Source organism: Marmota flaviventris, chromosome 7 (genome assembly GCF_047511675.1).
Source record: "Marmota flaviventris isolate mMarFla1 chromosome 7, mMarFla1.hap1, whole genome shotgun sequence".
NCBI lineage: Eukaryota > Metazoa > Chordata > Mammalia > Rodentia > Sciuridae > Marmota > Marmota flaviventris.
In genome coordinates, this window is record NC_092504.1 from 71,625,062 (window position 1) to 71,645,517 (window position 20,456).

The following is a 20,456-nucleotide window of genomic DNA, read 5'->3' on the forward strand; positions in this document are numbered from 1 at the left end:
AAAACTACATAACATCAGTGAGATTGTAGGGATCTTAGGTTGTAGGGATGAGATTGTATATGTTCCATCTGTCTTCATTATAGTAATAAGTAAATTGTTCTAGAATGTGAAAAATCATAGACCATTCATTTAAAACAGGTCTATTTAAAAAGAAAAGTACTTTCACAATATGCTCTCATTTCAACCTCCTTGTTGTAGACTATAAAGGACATAAAGTGCACAAGTACCTAAAACCAATCTGTTTCAGAAAGCTCATTTGAGTAGTGAAACAGAAACACATTCTCTTTCACTGTTTGGAAAGATCAGAGTTACATTATGTACCCACAATCAAAAAACAATAAACTATCCTGGTGTGATGGCACAAGCTTGTAATCCCATCAGCTCAGGAAGATGAGGAACAAGGATCCTAAGTTCTAGATTAGACTCAGCAAATTAGCAAGGCCCTAACAACACAAGGAGATCCTATCTTAAATAATATGTGAAAAAGAGCTGGTCTGGACATGTGGCTCCGTGGGTAAGTGCCATGGGTTCAATTCCCAGTACAAAAAAAAAAAAAAAAAAAAAAAAAAAGCAATAAATTATACCACCAGGCCTATTTCAACCAAAACATGTGGTTGACACATGAAAAACTAAATGGCACATTAATTTGTCAGTTTCTCAAAGATTGATACACATGGTACAATCACTTTTACAAAGGGATTGTTAGTTCAGTTCCTTTCAAAGTTAAACATACACTTAAGAGATCATCTCACTCCTATTTTAGACAAAAGAAATGAAAGCATTTGTTAATATGTCTAAAGATGTGAACACAAATATTCATAGAGTTTATTGCTAATACAGAAAACCTGGAAGTTCATTGTAGGTCAATAAAGTGGTCCTTTAAAAGGTCATGCACAAGAAGAGTGAGGCTGGAGGCATTTATGTTCCAGACCTTAAACTATACTACAGAGCAATAGAAACAAAAACAGCATGGTACTGGCACCAAAATAGACCTGTAGGCCAATGTTACAGAATAGAGGACATAGAATCTAATCCACATAAATACAGTTATCTTATATTAGAGAAAGGTGCCAAAAACATACACTGGAGAAAAGATTGCCTCAAAAAGATTGGGAAAACTGGAAATGCACATGTAACAAAATGAAATTAAACTTCTATCTCTTACCATGCACAAAACTCAACTAACTCAAAGTGGATCAAGGACCTAGTAATTAAACCAGAGATCCTGCACCTAATGGAAGAAAAAGTAGGCCCAAATCTCCGTCATGTCAGATTAGGCCCCAATGTCCTTAGTAAGACTCATATAGTACAAGAAACAAAATAAAAAATCAATAAATGGGATGTATTCAAACTAACAAGGTTCTTCTCTGCAAAAGAAACAATCAGTGAGGTGCATAGAGAGCCTACATGTTGGGAGCAAATCTTTACCACAAGCACATTGGATAGAGCACTGATCTCTAGGATATATAAAGCACTCAAAACCTTAACAGTAAAAAAAAACAAATAACCCAATCAATAAATGGGCCAAGGACCTGAACACACACTTCTCAGAAAGGATATACAATCAAGCAACACACATATGAAAAAATGTTCAACATCTCTAGCAATTAGAGAAATGCAAATCAAAACTAGTCTTAAGATTTCATCTCGCTCTAGTCAGAATGGCAGCTATCAAGAATACAAACAATAAGTGTTGACTGGGATGTGTGGAAAAAGGCGCACTCACACATTGCTGGTGGGACTGCAAATTGGTGCAACCACTCTGGAAAGCAGTATGGAGATTCCTTGGAAAACTTGGAATGGAACCAATATTTGACCTAGCTATCCCACTCCTCAGTTTATACCCAAAGGACTTAAAAACAGCATCTTACAGGGACACAGCCATACCAATGTTTATAGCAGCACAATTCACAATAGCTACATTGTGGAATCAACCCAGATGCCCTTCAGTAGATGAGTGGATAGGGAAACTTTGGTATATATATACAATGTAATATTACTCAGCATTAAAAGAGAATAAAATCATGGCATTTGCAGGTAAGTGGATGGAGTTCGAGAATATATTGCTAAATGACGCAAGACAATTCCTAAAAATCAAAGGCCAAATGTTTTCTTTGATATGAGGATGCTGACTCATAATGGCAATGGTGGAGAGCATGGGAGGAATGGAGGAACTTTAAATAGGATAAAGTGGAGGAAGGGTAAGGGAGGGGGGAAGGGGATAGGAAAGATGGTGAAATGAGCTAGACATCATTACCCTAAGTACATATATGAAGACACGAATGGTGTGAAAATAGATTGTGTACAATCAGTGACTTGAAAAATTGTGCTCTATATGTACAATATGAAATGAATTACATTCTGCCATCATGTATAACAAATTAGAATAAATAAATAATTTAATTTTAAAAAAAGGTCATGCACATACTTGATATCTGATAGTATCTTTTTCTTAGTTATTTTCTGTTTAAACAGGAAGCCTCTCTTCTCTTTTACATGATAACAGATGTTGTAGAAACATAACACAGGCCCTTTCTGGTCACTGGAGGTGGTCCCAAGGAAGCCATCAGAGTTTATTGGGAGTAAGTTGATTGAAAATGAGTCCTTATTGGCAGACATTTGCAGAGTTATGTTTTTCTGTAGAGGGAAAACCAATAGTAAGTTGATAGTTCAGGTAATCAAGATTTTAAACACCAGATAAGAACACATTTAAACCAACTATCTTCTAAACTGTGCTGCAGTGAGTAGGTTCTTTCCCAAAGAACAGCCCACATGATTGTGATAAGAACAACATTAGAACCTATAATCAGAGGCAGATACAAATTAGAATACTGGCATTCCAGTTAAATATCACATTCCCAAATTCAGAGGTCCTAAAAAGTAAAAATTATGAAAATTATGCAAAACCCATAAAGGAAGCAAAAGGCAGATGATAGTTATATCTTGTCTGACTTGAAATTCACACTATGATACAACTTCAGTTCAGGGATAGCCTACATGATCATCATGCAGCTCCTGTATTTTTTTTAATATTGAAGTTTATAATATTTTGACTACAAAAGGAGCTTAGTATAGCAGTCAGGATCTGGAAAGATTTTTCTGAATTTATAGTTTCAACTTGTACATCTCTGGTTGTTGCGCACCTTCAATTATCTAAAACTGTAAACTCCAACATTGTTTTGTACTGACATTATTATTTATTTAATGGGGATACATATGAAAATGATTAAGTAAATCAAACAAATAGTTAAACAGCTCAAGTCCTTAAAGAAAAATTGAATATTAAGTTAATGTGAAGTGAAAAATGTTTCATTGGAGAGTTACAAAAGGCTCCTTAAATCAATTCAGAATAAGACATGGTGCTGAACTGAGGTTGTTAAATAGGTTTGAAGTACTAACTGCAATAATTAAAGTTTTCATTTATGAAATCCAAAATCATCCATGAAGACCTTTCTCTTTGCCTATGGAGGACAGCTGCTCCATCCTCCTGAGAACAACCATCGAAGCAGACAGAACATGAGAAGGAGCATGTGAAAAGTCTCTGATGAGAGCAGCAAAGCCACAGGAGTGGAGAAACCAAAATCCCAGTAAGTAGGAAGAGAACTGAGCAATCCCAGCACCTCATGCCTTTTCCTCTCCAGGTATTTGGAAATGCAAACTTTATACACAAAGGGCAACATTGGGATCAGGCAGGAAAAGGCTGCTAGAGGCATCTTCCAGAGCCCTTAATACATCTGAGCAAATATCTCAGCAGTCTTTAAGCCAGGGAGACAAAAATTGGACAGCTGGGCCTGCAGAGGTGATGAGGTGCCCTAAGAACCCAAGCTTTAGCGATCCCAGAAGCATTATTGCCTGGGAATAAGGGAAAACCCAAAATAGACCATTCTCTGCTTAATCGGGGTCATCTGCTCAGACATTGCTAGAAGAAAGTTAAATCCACTTTCAAAGAAGATATCAGCCAAGTGTGCTGGCACACACTTGTAATTATGGGATTCAGGAGGCTGAGGCAGAAGATCACAAGTTTAAGACAGCCTCAGCAAATTAGTGAGGCCCTAGGCAATATAGTGAGATGCTGTCTCAAAATAAATAAATAAATAGGGCGTGGATGTGGCTCAATAGATAAGAATCCTGGATTTAATCCCTGGTAACAAACACCAAAAAAGATCATTGCACAAAATTTTAATCTAAAATTCCCAGGCATGCCAGAATATAGGAGCTAAAGTTCTAAATCAGAATATAAAGGAAGACCCACAGGTGAAACACACTGGAGTTATCAAACACTGACATTAAAACCATTTATTAATATGTTCAGGAAAACATAGTTTATCACCAAATAAACAGACCTTAAAAAAGTAAATTAAAAACTCCAGTTAGATGTGATGATGCAAATCACTATAACCAGCTACAAAGGGGACTCAGGTAGAACAGGTGGTCAGGAAAGTGCACTCCAATGAGACTGTTGAGCTGTCACTGAGGGAGGCCATCTGGAGGAGCAATGCTGAGCTGAGCACTACTGTACAAAACCAGCAAAGAGGCCAGAGGGCCTGGTGTGTGATGGAGGGCAAGAAGAGAGGAGCTGAGGTCAGAGGATGGACAGCTGAAGCAGAGCCCATAAGTAATTTGACTTGGACTAGAAATGAGAATGAGAGGTACCAGGAAGTTCTGGGTAAAGGAATGGCATGATTTAACTATTTTTACCACTCTGACTTTTATAAAAGGTAGGGATGGAGCAAGGAGATCATATGAGAGGCTACTGTAACAATCGAAGAGCCAGGGGACACTGTTATGAGCCCTCCTCTGTCATAAGATCTTAGAAGTCTTCTTTCTCTCTGTGTGTGCTGCCACAGTACAATACCACCCAAGAACTCCAAGAACAGAAAGAGCACCAGGTTTATCAGACACAACATACCAAGAACACACCACCTGAAGAACTCTCTCCTGGCCCAGTAGAAAATGCAGGTGCGGATGGGAAAAGCACAGAACTTCAAGAGGAGGAGAACCTCATTTACAAGCAAGGACCCAACCAAACAGAGGATTTGTAAGGGTTCTTTATGAACTTAACTTGTTCCAAACTATCCCAGCCCATGATCAATTTGGGGACTTAAAAAAAGGGGAAGGAATGTGGCTCAGTGGTAGAGTGCTTGCCTCTCATGCATGAGGCCCTGAGTTCAATTCCCATCACCAACACAAAAAAGAAATTTTAAAAAAGAATACAATACATAATAAAGATTGATGTTATGGCCCTTGGAAACTAGAGAAAATCTCATGTAAATTTTAAAGGAAACTCCTTTGTATTCAAATAAGAGGAGTAGGTAACAAGACTTAGGGGAGGGGTATCTGAGGCAGTTAGGAAGACATCACTGGCAGATGCCCTGGGAAGTCCTCACCTTTTGTCTTCTTTCTGCATCAAGCTGACCCCATCCTACTGGCACAATCTTTAGACCTTCTTTGGCTCCTCTCATTCAGTGCTTCCTCTTTCTTTGAAAAATTTCCATCCAGTGTGTTTAGTGGGAGATTACAAGACTTTTTACCTTCTAGAAACATCTATTTTACCTTCTACATGGATTGAACTGTATTACCTAATGTTAACTGAGCCTAAGAACTAAATTCCAGCCAGACCCTGCTCTAAATAGCAGCAAGGTCTTCTCCAGTCACAAATCCAAGAAATTGAGGTAGTGATCCATAAAGTTTAGGAAAACTGGTTCAACAGGTTCCCTGATGAAGTAGAAATTTCATTCCCTTCTTGTTACAGCAAACTTAACCATAGATGGGAGCAGAAGGTAACATAGCGATTTTTCTCTGTATTTATCATACCCATTCTTGGCTTAAATGACTGCTACACTACTAACTTTAAATATTATCCCCTGAATATTTTCTCTCTATAAATAAATTTACTAGGTAACTCAAACTCAGGGATCTACTCTTCTCAGCCTCCTAGTGAGTGGAGAGAAGGAGTACTCATCTGTATGGGTTTTGTAGGATTATGATGCATGACTGACTTTGAATATATATTAATATTAATAGCAATATATATTAGTAACCACAAAAGTGTACACTGAGTAGGAGAGATATACAGTATAAGAATAAAATTATAAAAGACATTATTGAAAAAGAAAAAATTATGGGAACATAATCATCTAGCCATCGATTTTTGGTTCACATTCTGAAGTGAACTCAGCATTGATTATTTAAAGAACAGATGAGGATCTCATAGGTCTAGAGAGCCTATAGACACAGGTAGGGAGACCATTTGGGCTCTTTCATTTTCATTGAAACCTTTCAATCCTAGCTTCCTACCCTAGAGTATATGGTTCATTTTTAACATAATATAAATCTTCCTCCCTCCTTGATCCTGTCTTCAACTGCTACCAAACTCATATCAAAAACTGTCAGCATACTGTTTGAAGACAGAGATAAACCAATTACCCTCATCTTATAGTTGCACATTGTAGATGTGTAAGAAAATGTCACACCAAACACTTACCTATGTTTAATTAGTGTGGGTCAATTGAAAAATATATACATATATTTTTTAAACTAATGACAAACCCATTTATAAACTATTTAAAGAACATGATGTCCACCTATCCCTTTATAAAATCCAGGTTTATTCCCAAATACGATCCAGCCATCAACAGTAGCATGTGGGACCACAGGGTCTTATCATTCAAGTGAGTCCTGTAACACTTAGAGTAAGGACAGTTACAACTACAAAAATCCTCCTTAGGAAGTGCCCTTAGAAATACACTACTGCATACATATGGATCGCACTGAGGATGCTCTCCATTGCCATTCCTCTGTCTCTTCTGCATGCCTAGGTGACTGACACACACACACAACATATTGCTCAAAAATAACTGCCATGAACACAGACCACAGATCAATGGTACAGAATAGAAGACTCATAAACAAAACCATTCAGAAATACTCAAATAATCCTTTTAGACAAAGATGCAAAAAACATGCATGGAAGCATGTACAGTCTTTTTAAAAAATGGTGCTTGGATAGCAGGTTATCCAAATATAGAAGAATGAATATACAGTAGAATGGATATAGAAGCATGAAAATGAAACAACATCCTGTCATTATGTACACATAAAATGCAACAAAAATGGAGAAAAAAAGTTTTAAAATAATAAAAAGTAAACACCAGGAAAAGCTTCTCTCATGAACCAGCTTCAGAGGGAATGACTGATCATTCTCTCTCTCTAATGGCCTTCAGGATACACATTTTTATGTACAGAGGGCCTTTCAGTTCACCTGTATCTATTGCAATGTGCTCCCTCAGGCAATGTTCTACTCTAGGTGGTAGTTTACTTTATCTTTCACATGCTCACTTCAAATGCTTCATGGGTGCCTAATGACATTAAGTTCAGAAATAGGTTTGCGCACATGTGTTTGTATTTTAATACATGTTATGTAAAGTAATGTGTTCCCCAAGTGAACTCCTGAATAATGTCCAGGGCCCTGGAACAAATAAGCCCAGTAAACACACTTGTTGCTATGAATCTGTATATTTTTCTGAAAAAGGAATGAGTAAACAATTTACATATATATATATATATATATATATATATATATATATATATATATATATATATATAAACATATTGCTTTGTATACACAAACATTTTAAAACTTATCTACAATTTAGTTTTTGGGCTGAATTTTTTGCATCATTTGAATGTTTTCAGTAAGTGTTGTAAATAGTTGGTTCATTTGTAAATTTAATCATCAAAACTGAAATATTTCCTTAAAAATTCTGAAAGAGACCTCAAGAACTCTGTAGCAAACTACCCAAATTGATGAGAAAACTAACCTGGGAATAAGAAAAATAATTGCTTCGCCAATCCCTTTAAAGCATTAATGCTAATAAATATTTCCTCCACCAGCAGTAATTCCCATGCTCAGGAAAGTTTTCCTTCTTCAATATTAACTCTCCTTATCTTCACACATTTGAGAACAGGCAAGAGTTTTATCTTAACTGACTTGTGCAGGCTGGACTCCCTACCAGACCCAGAATCAGTTGCACTGCCACATCGTTTTGTGAAAAAAATTCTGTATGGACTGTTTTTATTTCCTACTCTCAAATCAAACTGCCAAGGGTACAAACTCAGTCATGTCATTTAAGCAATGTGCTCTTTTTTTTTTTTTAGAGAGAGAGAGTTGTAAATGGACACAACACAATGCCTTTATTTATTTTTAAAGAGAGAGAGAATTTTTTTTAATATTTATTTTTTAGTTTTTGGTGGACACAACATCTTTATTTTATTTTTATGTGGAGATGAGGATCGAACCCAGTGCCCTGGGCATGCCAGGCGAGCGCGCTACTGCTTCAGACACATCCCCAGCCCCAGTGTGCTCTTTTCCAAAAAAAAAAAAACCTACCTACCTTTCCTGGCACACAAACTTGTTTACTTAATAGTAGTTCAAATGACCAAGGGCACAAATTTCTGCTCAGAGGCATAGCATAAAACTCATGGATATAAAGCACAGATATGGAGGTTAAAGGGAGTCAGCTTGAACTTCCATACAGGCCATGAAACATCAGCTTCTAGTCCACAAGGCTCCCAAGCATCTGTACTGCTATAGAAATCCTCAAGCATTTCCCCCCTAGTCCCCTGGCTCAGTTCCTCTGCCTTCCTTTCCCTCCTTCCCCAGTGGAGGACTGAGTGCTTCCCCTCCCTCCTGCACTCTGATGAAGCTGTCTGTGGGGTTGAGGACAGTGCCCACAGCCTCCACTAATCCCTTCCCAGATGGAGATGACCCCACCACTCCCTCTACCCAGAGGAGAAACACTCACCTAGTGGGAAGGTGCTAGTAGCCCTTCTCAGGGCTGTGGGCAGCAAACTGGACCTCTAGGAGAGAGCTTGGACTGGACTTTGGTACAGGAGACTCAGGCTGTGGGGCTAGCATGCCCATGGCCACCTCTCCCTGAAGTTGCATTCCCTGGGCCAGGGCGGGGGCAGAAGGCAAAAGGTGTGGCACCAACTGATAGACTGTGGCAAGCCTCTGTTTTCAAGGCACCAAACCTCAGGGACCACTGCCCCGCTGCGGAGTCCAGTTCATGGAGAAGATTGTCCCTGGCCACACAGGGACAAACCAAAATCCCTACTTCTGGTGCTTTTTCAAAGGAACAGAAGCAATTCGCTCTGGTGGGTACTTCCGAGGCTGATGGACACCTCGTGTGACTGGATGGGTTTGGCACTGTTGCTCTCACTGTCCCTGAGCACTAGGAGTTCTGACACCTAGGCTTTTCCTCTCACACTTCACCCATCCCAAGGACAATAGGTGCTTTCTGGTCAATGAGTTTGGGACAAATTAGATGGTTGTGTCCCAGGGCCCAATACATCAGGAACTGAATCTAAAGGGATGGAGGGTTTGAATGAAAGTATTCCTGTGGATGGTTTCAATGTTTTTACACTGCTGAAATAACTATTTCTCTGCATTAGTTTGAGACAGGAAACCCTAGAAAGTGATAGCGTGGGTTCAGGAGTGCCGCGTCCGGCCAAGGGAGCCGAGTCCGGCGAGGGACGGCGAGGTTAAAAGACACACAGGACACCAAGGTTCTTCATCCAGGAGTCAATAATAATCTTTATTGCTAACACACCTTTTTTTATACCCCAAGCAGCAGAAGTGGAAAACTACCCAAAAGCAGGAGGGAGGGGGGAGAAATTTAGTTTCAACATCTATTATTGTCAGGTACCGAAACCTCCCTTAACAATAAGTCCATCAGACCAGAAAAGGTCAAGGCATTCCCGTGGGATACATATGTCTCAGACGGACAAGCAGGAACAGAAAAACCACAAGTTCGCCATGGCCTTGTGAGCTGGCCACACTGGCATGCAGAACAAACTAGTGGAGGTAGGGCTCCAGGGGCCAGGGTGGACCTGCTGCCAACAAGTCCCCCTCTTTTGTTTTTTGCATGCCAGTGGGAATCAAGTAGCCCCTGTCTTAGGTCGTTCACAGCCCTTGTGATGCTTACCCGTCTCTGGGAAGGCCCCGATTCCCTGTCTTAGGTCGCACAGCAAGCGTGAAAGTTGCCGGTCACTGGGTACTACAAGATCAGCTCAAGGTGTTATGACCTATCAAGACATTATTGCGGTGAACGCTTAACCGTCTCCACCTACGGGACCCACGACCATCACAACCGAATGGCAGATGTGATTGGACCGAGAGATTAGACAGCAAAGATCCTAGTACAGGAAGGCAAGAGGGAGAGGTATGCATAGAGAAAAGATATGGCAGGAGTTCTTCTTTTAAGGAGGACACTCATCTTCGGATCGGTCTGAAGTATATCTCAGAGAGGCGATCATCCATCTTCAAGCGTTGATAGTGAACCTGTATCGGCTTAGAGGCTAAGATATTAATTTGATCCTTATTGAATTGTACTATCTTATTTACAATGCAGGGTCCTACTGCCACTACTAGAAGGGGGCCTAACAATGGTCCCAATAAGGGAAGAAGATAAGGCAAAAATCCATTAAGTCCAGTCCAGAGAGGGTTCTCAAATAATTCCCTCCTCCTTTTTTCTAGGTCTTCTTGGAGTTGTTTAATTTTTGTGCGAACTATGCCAGATTTGTTAGCATAAAAACAGCACCTCTCCCCAAGGGCTAAACAAATTCCCCCTTGATTGGCAGTAAGCAAGTCTAAACCCCGCCTGTTCTGAAGAACTACTTCTGCTAGAGAGTCTATCTGGTCTTGTAAGTCTTTAATGGTTCCCGACAGGGTTTGCACATCATCTATAAGCTGTTGAGATAGGCGGCGGTAAGAATGTATAGCCATACCCATTTTGGTTGCTCAAATCCTCTGATGTTTTGATTGAGTTCAGCCGCCATATAGGCTACTTTAGTCCCACAATGCTCTGGATATAACCAGAGGGGGCCGAGTGCCGGGGCCCTCCCTTACACTCACAAGGGGCTCCAAAAAGATATTCATGAATATTCCCAGGTGGGGGGTCAAGCCCTCCTTCAACCAACCTGTCCAGAAGGAATGCCACAAGTGGGGTCCAGCTCATGAGGTGTGTCTCGGCACTCACTTGAAGGGGTGAGAACAACAGCGGCAGGATCAACCATCTTGGGAACTTCATTTTGTCTTGAATTTTCATTCACCCGTCTGGTGCAGCGCTCCGGGATCCAAATGGGCTTCTCAGTTCCTGGGGGAAAAACACATACAGCTCCCCTCACTCTAGCTAAGAGTGGAGCTGGGGGTTGCCACTTTCCGGTGGATAAATCTTTCCACCTTATTTGAGCATCTTGTACAGTGGGAGGGGAAAAGTGGCGTTGTGCAGCCGTGCACCCTCCAGTGTCAGTGAGTAAAAAATTTAAAGTAAATAAGGTTATGCTTAGAAGTGCTTGTGGTCCCTGACAATTCCGGTATATCTCCCCCTCTTTTGTTTTTTGTAAATAAGTTTTTAAATGTTGATGGGCTCGTTCCACGATAGCTTGTCCCTGTGGATTATAAGGGATTCCAGTCTTATGATTAATTTCCCATTGGGTGCAAAACCGTTGAACCGCCTGGCTTACATATGCGGGACCATTATCGGTTTTGAGGCATTGTGGGGTGCCCATGGAGGAAAAGGCTTTTAGAAGATGACTGATTACGTCCTTAGCCTTCTCTCCAGTATGTAAGGTGGCAAAAATGAATCCAGAATATGTGTCAGTGGAAACATGTATAAAGGAGAGCTTACCAAACCTAGGGAAGTGTGTAACATCAGTTTGCCAGACATCATTAGGTTGTAGTCCTCTTGGATTAACCCCAAGGGAAGGAGAATGAATAAATGGTGCACAGGTTGGACATAATGAGACAATCTGTAAAGCTTGGTCTCGTGAACATCCTGTGTGGAAGCGTAAAGACTGTGCATTTAAATGAAATTTGTTATGGAATTGTAAGGCCTTGTCATATTCGGTCGTCACACAGGAAAGGCCGACAGCATGAGTAGCAGCGTCTGCTTTTGCGTTGCCCTCTGACAAAGGTCCAGGGAGCCCTGAATGGCTTCGGATGTGGCCAATGTATAAAGGATCTCGTCTAGCCCAAATGAGAAGCTGAACTACCTGTAGTTGTTCTGTGATGGTGGATTGCTTTCCAATATATGATGCTGTTTCTATGACTAGAGCCAGATTGGCTACATACAGGCTGTCAGTATATACATTAAGAGGAATAGAACTATAGACTTTGAGAGCTATGATTAAAGCTTCAACTTCCGCCTTTTGGGCAGACTGACCTGACACAGGTTGTCGGAGAATTTGAGATCCATCAAAAACGACGGCAAATCCATTTTTGGCCCCATCTGTATATACAGTTTGGGCCTTTGGAATAGGTTCCCTTTTCATAATCTTTGGGAAGATGATGGGACACCTTTTAAAGCTCTCCAAAAGTCTGTGTTTAGGGAAGTGATTATCAATCTGACCCTTAAAGCTGCACAGGAAAAGACACCAAAGGTCATGTTCTTGTTGTAACTTGTGTATCATATCTTGAGTGTAAGGTTGAATAAGTATGTCAAAGGTTTTTCCAAACAATGCATCACCCAAATATTTAGCCTTCCAAATTAAGTTAATAACTAGCTCATAAAAGGGAGTCAATACCCGGGGGTTAGAAGCCGGCAAGTGGACCCAATAAATGGGACCCGTTTGCCAGAACACTCCTGTGGGAGTAATTTTAGAAGGTAGAACTATAAACGACAAGGGCAGAGAATAATCTATCTGCGTAATCTGCATGTCCTGCAGAGCCTCTTCTATTAGCCTCAGTGCTCGTAAGGCTTCTGGTGTAGGTACTCTACACGACGTAGGAGAAGGATCTCCTCGCAAGAGGTCATACAGGGGTTTGAGCTCTCCAGTTGGAATATGAAAGGAAGGGCGCAGCCACTGTATTTCTCCGAGGAATGTCTGCCACTGATGTAAAGTTTTGAGCTGATTTATCTGGAACTGGGGTCTCTGTGGAAAGATTCCTATGTTATTAATGATGTATCCCAAATAATTGTAAGGGTGTTGAAACTGCACCTTTTCGGGTGCTATGACCAGCCCTGCCCATTTTAGAAGGGATTGGAGGACTTCATAAGATTGAAGAAGCCTTTCTTTCTTGGGCCCTGCCAGTAAGATGTCATCCATATAATGAATGAGGTAGAGCTGTGGGAACTGCTGTCGAAAGGGTCGCAAAACCTCAGCTACAAAATATTGGCACATTGTAGGACTATTAGTCATCCCTTGAGGTAGGATGGTCCATTCATACCGTTGGTAAGGTTCCCTAAAGTTTGTGGAAGGCAAGGAAAAAGCAAAACGCTTTCGGTCTGGTGGGTCTAAGGGGATAGAGAAGAAACAATCTTTTAAATCTATGACAATAAGATGCCAATCCTTTGGGATCGCAGTAGGAAAGGGTAGCCCTGGTTGTAAGGGTCCCATGGGTTGCATAGTTTTATTAATAGATCGTAGGTCCTGAAGGAGTCTCCACTTCCCAGACCCCTTTTGTATAACAAAAATAGGGGTATTCCAAGGGGAGGTAGAGGGCACCACGTGTCCTAACTTAAGCTGGTCTTGAACTAATAGGGAAGCGGCCTGTAATTTGTCCTTAGTTAGGGGCCACTGTTCTACCCACACAGGGTCCTCTGATAACCAAGTAATGGACAGTGGAGGTGGCCGCACTTCAGTGGCCCCTAGGATAAATTTCCCAGTCCTCTCCGGTCTCTTCCCTGCCAGGTAACCTGTTCTGCTGGATCCACGGGTGATATTCTGCCCTCATGTCTCTTTCCTAGTCCCCTTCCAGGGATCCATCCCATGTCTAGCATTGCATCATTAACAAAGTCATTATTTCCTTTCAAAGTCTGGGTAGTGAGAATAGCCCCCATTTGATGAAGCAAGTCCCTCCCCCAAAGGTTCGTGGGGAGTCCAGGCACTACATAGGGCTGGAAATGGCCACTATGTCCTTCGCCATCTCTCTATTTTAAAAAGGAAGCACTTCTTTTTGGTCGGGTCTGTCCTATCCCCTGTAATATGGCCGAGGGATTCTGGAGGGGCCAGGCAGGTGGCCATTGTTTTTTAGAAATGACAGAGACATCCGCCCCCGTATCTAGTATTCCCTTGAAAGCCTTGTCCTGTATCTCAATGGTCAGGTTGGGACGCGAATCCAAATGAGCTACCCAAAAGGCCTGGGGAGTTCCAGTGAAGCCAAAGCTGCCGTCACCCCGGGACCCACGGAGGGTGTGCCCAGGAATGGAAGCTAAGGGTAGCAGCAGCAATTGAGCTATACGCTCCCCGGGGGGAAGAATAACAATTCCTTGGGTAGCTTCTACTACTATTTTTATCTCTCCCTGATAATCAGCATCAACAACCCCCGTAAGAATCTTCAAGCCCCACTGAGTTGTGCTACCTCATCCCAACACTAGTCCCACCGTCCCCTCTGGCAGGGGCCCAAAAACCCCAGTAGGCAGCGCCTGAGGTCCCATTTGGGGAGTTAATACCGCTCGGGAGGTGGAACTGAGGTCCAGTCCTGCGCTTCCTGGTGTTCCCCTGGGGAGTTCCCAGATAGAAAGGGGTTGGTCAGTGGGAGGCGGCGGAGACGCCCACTCCCCGAGGCACTGTTTCATTCCTGCACTGCCCCATACACTTTGGCTTCCGGGGCCCGGGGCGGGCCCCTGCTCCTGTTTCCCGACAGTATTGGGTTACCCTGGATGTCAAATTTTGACCTGCACTCACTGCTCCAATGATTTCCTTTATGACATCTAGGACAAATTCCAGGCATCCCTCTGCCAGCACCCTCACTCCTTTCCAGGCAGTTTCTCCTTATATGTCCCTCTTTTCCACATTTAAAACACCCCTTAGAGTGGGTTCCCCTGTTATCAGCTTTTTGCATTCCAGTCTTAAGGGCAGCAGCCAAAACCTGACCAGTAATATGAGGCCCATCTATATCTTTGCATGCTCGAATCATGTCATCTATACTTTTGGCCCGGGAGGACTTAATAGCATTTTGGCAGTAAGTGTTAGCGTTTTCATATGCCAGTTGTCTAATAAGTGGCATAGCCTGTTCCAGATTAGGGAATATTTTTCCAGCAGCCTGCATTAGGTGGGCTATAAAGTCCGAATAAGGTTCAGAGGGCCCTTGAGAGATCTTGGAAATTTTTGTTTCAGTCTTAGAAATGGGCAGGGCTTTCCAGGCATGGACTGCAGCTGAGGCTATTTGAGCATAAACACCTGGGTCGTAATTAATTTGTTGGCCTATGGTGGCATACTGCCCAGTTCCTGTTAACATTTCAGCATTTCGCCGTTGATGGCCCGCATTCAGGTTAATCTGAGCCAGCTCGCGGCACCTTTCATGATATTCACTTTTCCACAATAAGAAATCCTCTCCAGACAACACAGCCCTGCAAAGTTGCTGCCAATCATTGGGTATCAGTTGACTGGCTGAGAAAGACTCGAAGAGGGTCAATGTGAAAGGGGCATGAGGTCCATAATTAATGACCGCCTCCTTAAGCTGTTTTATGTCCTTGAAGGCTAGGGGGACATGGGCTCTGGCCGGCTGTCCATCAGCATCGGCGTTTTCAATCATTGGAAAAACCTGAGCCGCTCTAGAACCCCAGTGGACCCCCGCCTGTCTAGTAGGGGCATCCTCATTCCAATCAGGATTATAGGGAGGAGGTGCGGCAACTGAGGGGGCCCTAGGCACCCTCACATTTGCCCTTTTAAGGCGATGTTCTAATTCCTCTATCTCCCTTTCTAATCCCTCCTCTTCCTCAGAGAGAGAACTGAGGTCCTCAGGATCCTTTTTGGGCTTAGAAATCTGGAGGCGTTTCCTACCCCCTGAGCCCGAGTCCTCAAGAGGACCCTCATCCTTTAAGGATTCTGCCATTTGCTCTTCCTGCACCTGATTAAGGGCCTGTTCACATTCAGCAAGCTGATCCTTGATCTTTACTTTATCTGTTAATAAAGCATCCTTTACCAACCTCCATAAGGAAAAGGTGGCAACTGGGACACTGTCCGAGCCCCGGTCCCTCAATAATTTCTGAAGGTCATGCCTCACCAGGTCCCAGTCACTGTTATTAAGAAATCCTCCTGTCAGAAACCAAGGACAAGCCTGGGCAATAATTTCAACGAATTCGGTTGCAGTCTTAGTTTTTATTCCTGTTCCTTGTGTATTTAACAGCTCTTTTAGTTCGTTGGCCAGACGAACCTTCGCTGTTGAGTTACCCATGGTACGTACCCTGTCTCTTTAAATTATCTTTAAACCAATCCTCCCCCTTCTTTCTTAGAAGGTGAGCCCCGTCCGCTTACCCCTGCTTTCCGGATCTCGGTGGGAACCTCCAATTGCCGCGTCCGGCCAAGGGAGCCGAGTCCGGCGAGGGACGGTGAGGTTAAAAGACACACAGGACACCAAGGTTCTTCATCCAGGAGTCAATAATAATCTTTATTGCTAACACACCTTTTTTTATACCCCAAGCAGCAGAAGTGGAAAACTACCCAAAAGCAGGAGGGAGGGGGGAGAAATTTAGTTTCAACATCTATTATTGCCAGGTACCGAAACCTCCCTTAACAATAAGTCCATCAGACCAGAAAAGGTCAAGGCATTCCCGTGGGATACATATGTCTCAGACGGACAAGCAGGAACAGAAAAACCGCAAGTTCGCCATGGCCTTGTGAGCTGGCCACACTAGCATGCAGAACAAACTAGTGGAGGTAGGGCTCCAGGGGCCAGGGTGGACCTGCTGCCAACAAGGAGAAGCTCTGGTTATCAGGTTCTGTGAGCAAGTACTGCCATCCCAGCATTCACCCTTGCCTCTGGCCTCAGAAAGTAGCACCTGCATGTGGACAAAATCTTCTATTTGCAGTTTACAAAGAAAAATCATGGTGTCACGCTGTTGACCTCAGGAGTTATTGTTAATATTGTGTCCTATTCAGGAAAATCAGGCATGAAGGGAAGGTAAGAAAATTGACAGTACATAATTTTTAGAATATCAAAGGTACTATATTGGAGACTTAAAGAACTTCAAGTATATGCCCATGATGAACACAAACATTTTCATGAAATTTTTTTTTTTTTAGGATTCATTCTGTCACTGGGAAGACTCATATAGAAATACATTTATTCAGGTTTCATTTTAAACCAAAATTAGGATACTGTTCATAGTTGGATCTTAATGAATATTGTGGTATCAGCATTCTCTGAAAGCCACTCAAAGAAAGTATAAACATACGAAAAAGGAGAAAGAAAATGTGATTTTGAGACAAAACATAAATAACAGAAACAGGATATTAGGTTGTATAAGGTATTTTGGAATTTATATAAATAAAAGAATTCAGAGTGCTGGGATGAAGTTCAGTGATAGAGAGATCACAGCCTAGATTTGCTTCCTGCACACACATAAAGTAGTAAATAAATAAATTCAAAATATACCAAAAACTGTTATGTAAAAAATACTTGAATGAAAATAATGAAATAGTGCTCGCTTCGGCAGCACATATACTAACATTGGAAAGATACAGAGAAGATTAGCATGGCCCCTGCTCAAGGATAACATGCAAATTCGTGAAGCGTTCCATATTTTTCACGGAAGGCAGACCACGCGACCCAGAGACAGGACCCAGCCGCCTGCCCGTGTGGTAGCCAGACCACCCCAACTGGAGGAGGGGCCCAGCCGCCTGCCCGTGCAGTCACCGAACTGAGCTCTGGACAAACATAAGGTCTCCCCAACACCCCCCACCTTATCAAACACCTTACAAGAAAAACTGATGGAACTCATCTTGGAAAATCCTACCAACCCTTAAAATCCACCAACTGGTGGGCGTGGCTACCAGCTTGGTTCTGTGGCGGATCAGGCGCCTGGTTTGCATCTCAGAGAATAAGTATAGAGAGGCCACAGGTGGAAGCTCAAGTCTTCTCACACTGACTACCACCACAACCCTGAACCCAGAGACTCAAGCTAGGAATAGACAATGCCACCAACTGGAAGAAAAGAAAACAGAGTTCTGAGACATTTTTTATTCTTTTCTTTCTTTCTCTTCTCTCTCTTTTCATCCATTCATCCAGTCTCCTCTACCCTTCCCCCTTTGGTCCTCACAACCTCAACATATGTGAAACCAAGAATTGTGCATGAAAAAGGTCTTTAACAACTGAATCACTGCTGCAGTCTGGCTGGGCACAAAATCACGAGCCACTCACAGCCTTGTAGATTCAAACAGCAATACTTTATTCCCGAACTCACACCGGCACTCTACACACGTTCTGGGGCAATTCACGTTCTGGGCCCAATTCACGTTCTGGGCGAAATCCCAAAAACTCTCTGAATCTCACGAGAACTCAACGGGAACTCAACGGAGCTGGCGTGCCTGAGGCAACAGGATACGCCCTATTCCCAGCAGGGTACACCTTAAACCTGGAACTGCCCTAAACCCGGATTGTCCTAAACCGGGAACGCCCTAAACCCCATCCGCCCTAAACCCAGATCCGCCCTGGTCCTTGAGCAAGGTCACCTTACATGCCATGACACTGCAAATGACCTGGGTCATGCCATGCATCGTTCTTACTTAGCAATGGCCCTCAGCAAATCACCAGAATAATATAATATAGAGGAATTGCATATGCCCCACCTCCCTCCTCCCCTTTTATTTCTTTTCTTTTTTCTCTTGTTTTCTTTTTCCCACTCTCTCTTATCTCTTTCTTTCCTTTTTTTTTCTCCTTCTTACTCCCTCTATCCCACTTGCAAACCCCTAAATTTTACTATTTATAAGTAGGGTAATCTTACAAATACAGATAGGAGTTTGCGTGTGCTTAGATGATGTACTATTGATTTTGGGAACTGTTAACATTGTCTTTCTCCATTATTAAAACAGTTTTGTGGGGTTTTGTGGTGGTGGTGGTGTGGTATTTTTTATATTTGTTTGTTTGTTTGTTTTTGTTTTTTATGTGCTAATTACTCCTTCTAAATGGAGGGGCCTTTCTGAGAGCCACAAACCCTTCCTTGCATGTGGAAAAACTAGGTGGGAGGACTTCTGCTTTCAATGTTTTTTTCTGGGTTAATGCCCTATAATCAGCTCTGTGCTGTCCTTGTTTTGAGGTTTGGCTCTTTAGTGTCTCTGGAAAAGCTCATGTGTTAATGCAGGAATGTTCAAAGGTGTAATCATTAGGTTATGAGAGCAATAACTTAGTAGACTAATTCTTTTGAAGAAATAATAATTTGAATAGATTACTTACTACGTGATAAGAGTAGGTTGGTGAGACATGGCTGGAAAACTTAGTTCATTGTGTATGTGTCCTTGGGGTTTGTATATTGTCCCTGGCCTCACTTCTCCTCTCCTTCCTTTCTCTCTTTCTCTCCCTCTCTCTCTCTCCTTCCTGGCTTCCAAGAGCTGACCAACTTCCTCCACCATGTCCTTCTACGAACTAAACATCTGAAACTTTCAACGATAACAACATGTTTTAACAAAATAAACTTTTACTCCTCTAAGTGTACTTATCAGGTATTTTGGTTATGGTTATAGAAAGCTAACACACCTTGGTTCAAAAAACTGTTTATCTATGTGGACATCTCAAGTTTTGGATTCTCCAAAGGCAGCTCCATTAGGTCAAGATGGTAGGAATAAACTTGCTCAATAATATGGATACAGTTATGAATGGGTACTTTAGCATCAGTGGGATACACAGAGGCTGGGTGTAAGTCTATCCTGAATTCATAGCGATATTAGAATTGCTCAGTAATATAGTTTGAATGTTGCCTCACCTCCCCAGGTAAGTCAACTCCCTTCTTTTGTTCCTGCAAGTGGACTTTATATAGTGATAACCTGGCTGGAGTTTAACTTCTCTGCTTCTTGCAGCAAATCACAGTGAGTGTTACCATACTCAGGCATATGGGCATACTTAGTGATTATATCCAGCTGTTTTGAAAAATAGGCTACAGTCTTCTTCTATCCCCTAAATTTCTTATTTAGAAATGACTCAGATGTTGTATCAAGTTTCAGCATAACAGAATTTAAGACTTTAAACATCATGAGGAGTACATTTATAAGTATTTAATCTCATTTCTATTCACCTAGTCTATATTTGACAGTTATAACTGCTAATTAATAATTGCTGAGACATCAGACAACACTTTCAAGTTATTTCTTAGTCAAAGAAAACCCGTGTACTTGATGCACATGATACACAAGTGTGATAAAGCAATGTGAATTGAATAGTTTGTTAAAGGGAATTTCAATCTAAATTATATTTATGACAAAATGGTAGAAGCCAAGGTCACCACTTTATATGACTACACTTTAAGATATTCTTTTGTAGTCTTAGGAAGTTTGTGGACCAAATTTTTTTTAGGCAAAGCAGATCTCATAGCAGCCTGATTTCTTAAAAAGACTGTGACCTTTGCTCCTCCTCTTCCCCCTCCTCCTCTTCCCCCTTCCTCTCTTGATTATTTATTTCATCTTTCTCCTTCATTTTCCTTCTTCTCATTTTCAAATGAATTCATGAGTTAACTCTTAGA

General features: G+C 41.9%; 1 protein-coding gene and 1 non-coding gene across 3 annotated transcripts in view; one reads left to right on the forward strand and one right to left on the reverse strand.

Moving 5' to 3' along the window:
• Positions 1-8,958, reverse strand: part of LOC114081281 (broad substrate specificity ATP-binding cassette transporter ABCG2-like) — a 50,248-nt gene extending 41,290 nt beyond the window's left edge. For both annotated transcript variants that reach the window (XM_071614427.1, XM_071614428.1), the window contains exons 1-2: positions 8,805-8,958; positions 2,429-2,637 (exon numbers count right to left, since the gene is read on the reverse strand). In XM_071614427.1, the coding sequence (XP_071470528.1) occupies positions 2,429-2,619 (191 nt within the window). In that variant the 5' untranslated portion in view covers positions 2,620-2,637; positions 8,805-8,958. The remainder of the gene's footprint in view (positions 1-2,428; positions 2,638-8,804) is intronic.
• Positions 8,959-17,425: 8,467 nt separating this feature from the next.
• On the forward strand, positions 17,426-17,532 carry LOC139706552 (U6 spliceosomal RNA). The gene has a single exon (XR_011708174.1). It is a non-coding gene; the product is annotated as a U6 spliceosomal RNA (small nuclear RNA).
• The last annotated feature ends 2,924 nt before the right edge of the window (positions 17,533-20,456 follow it).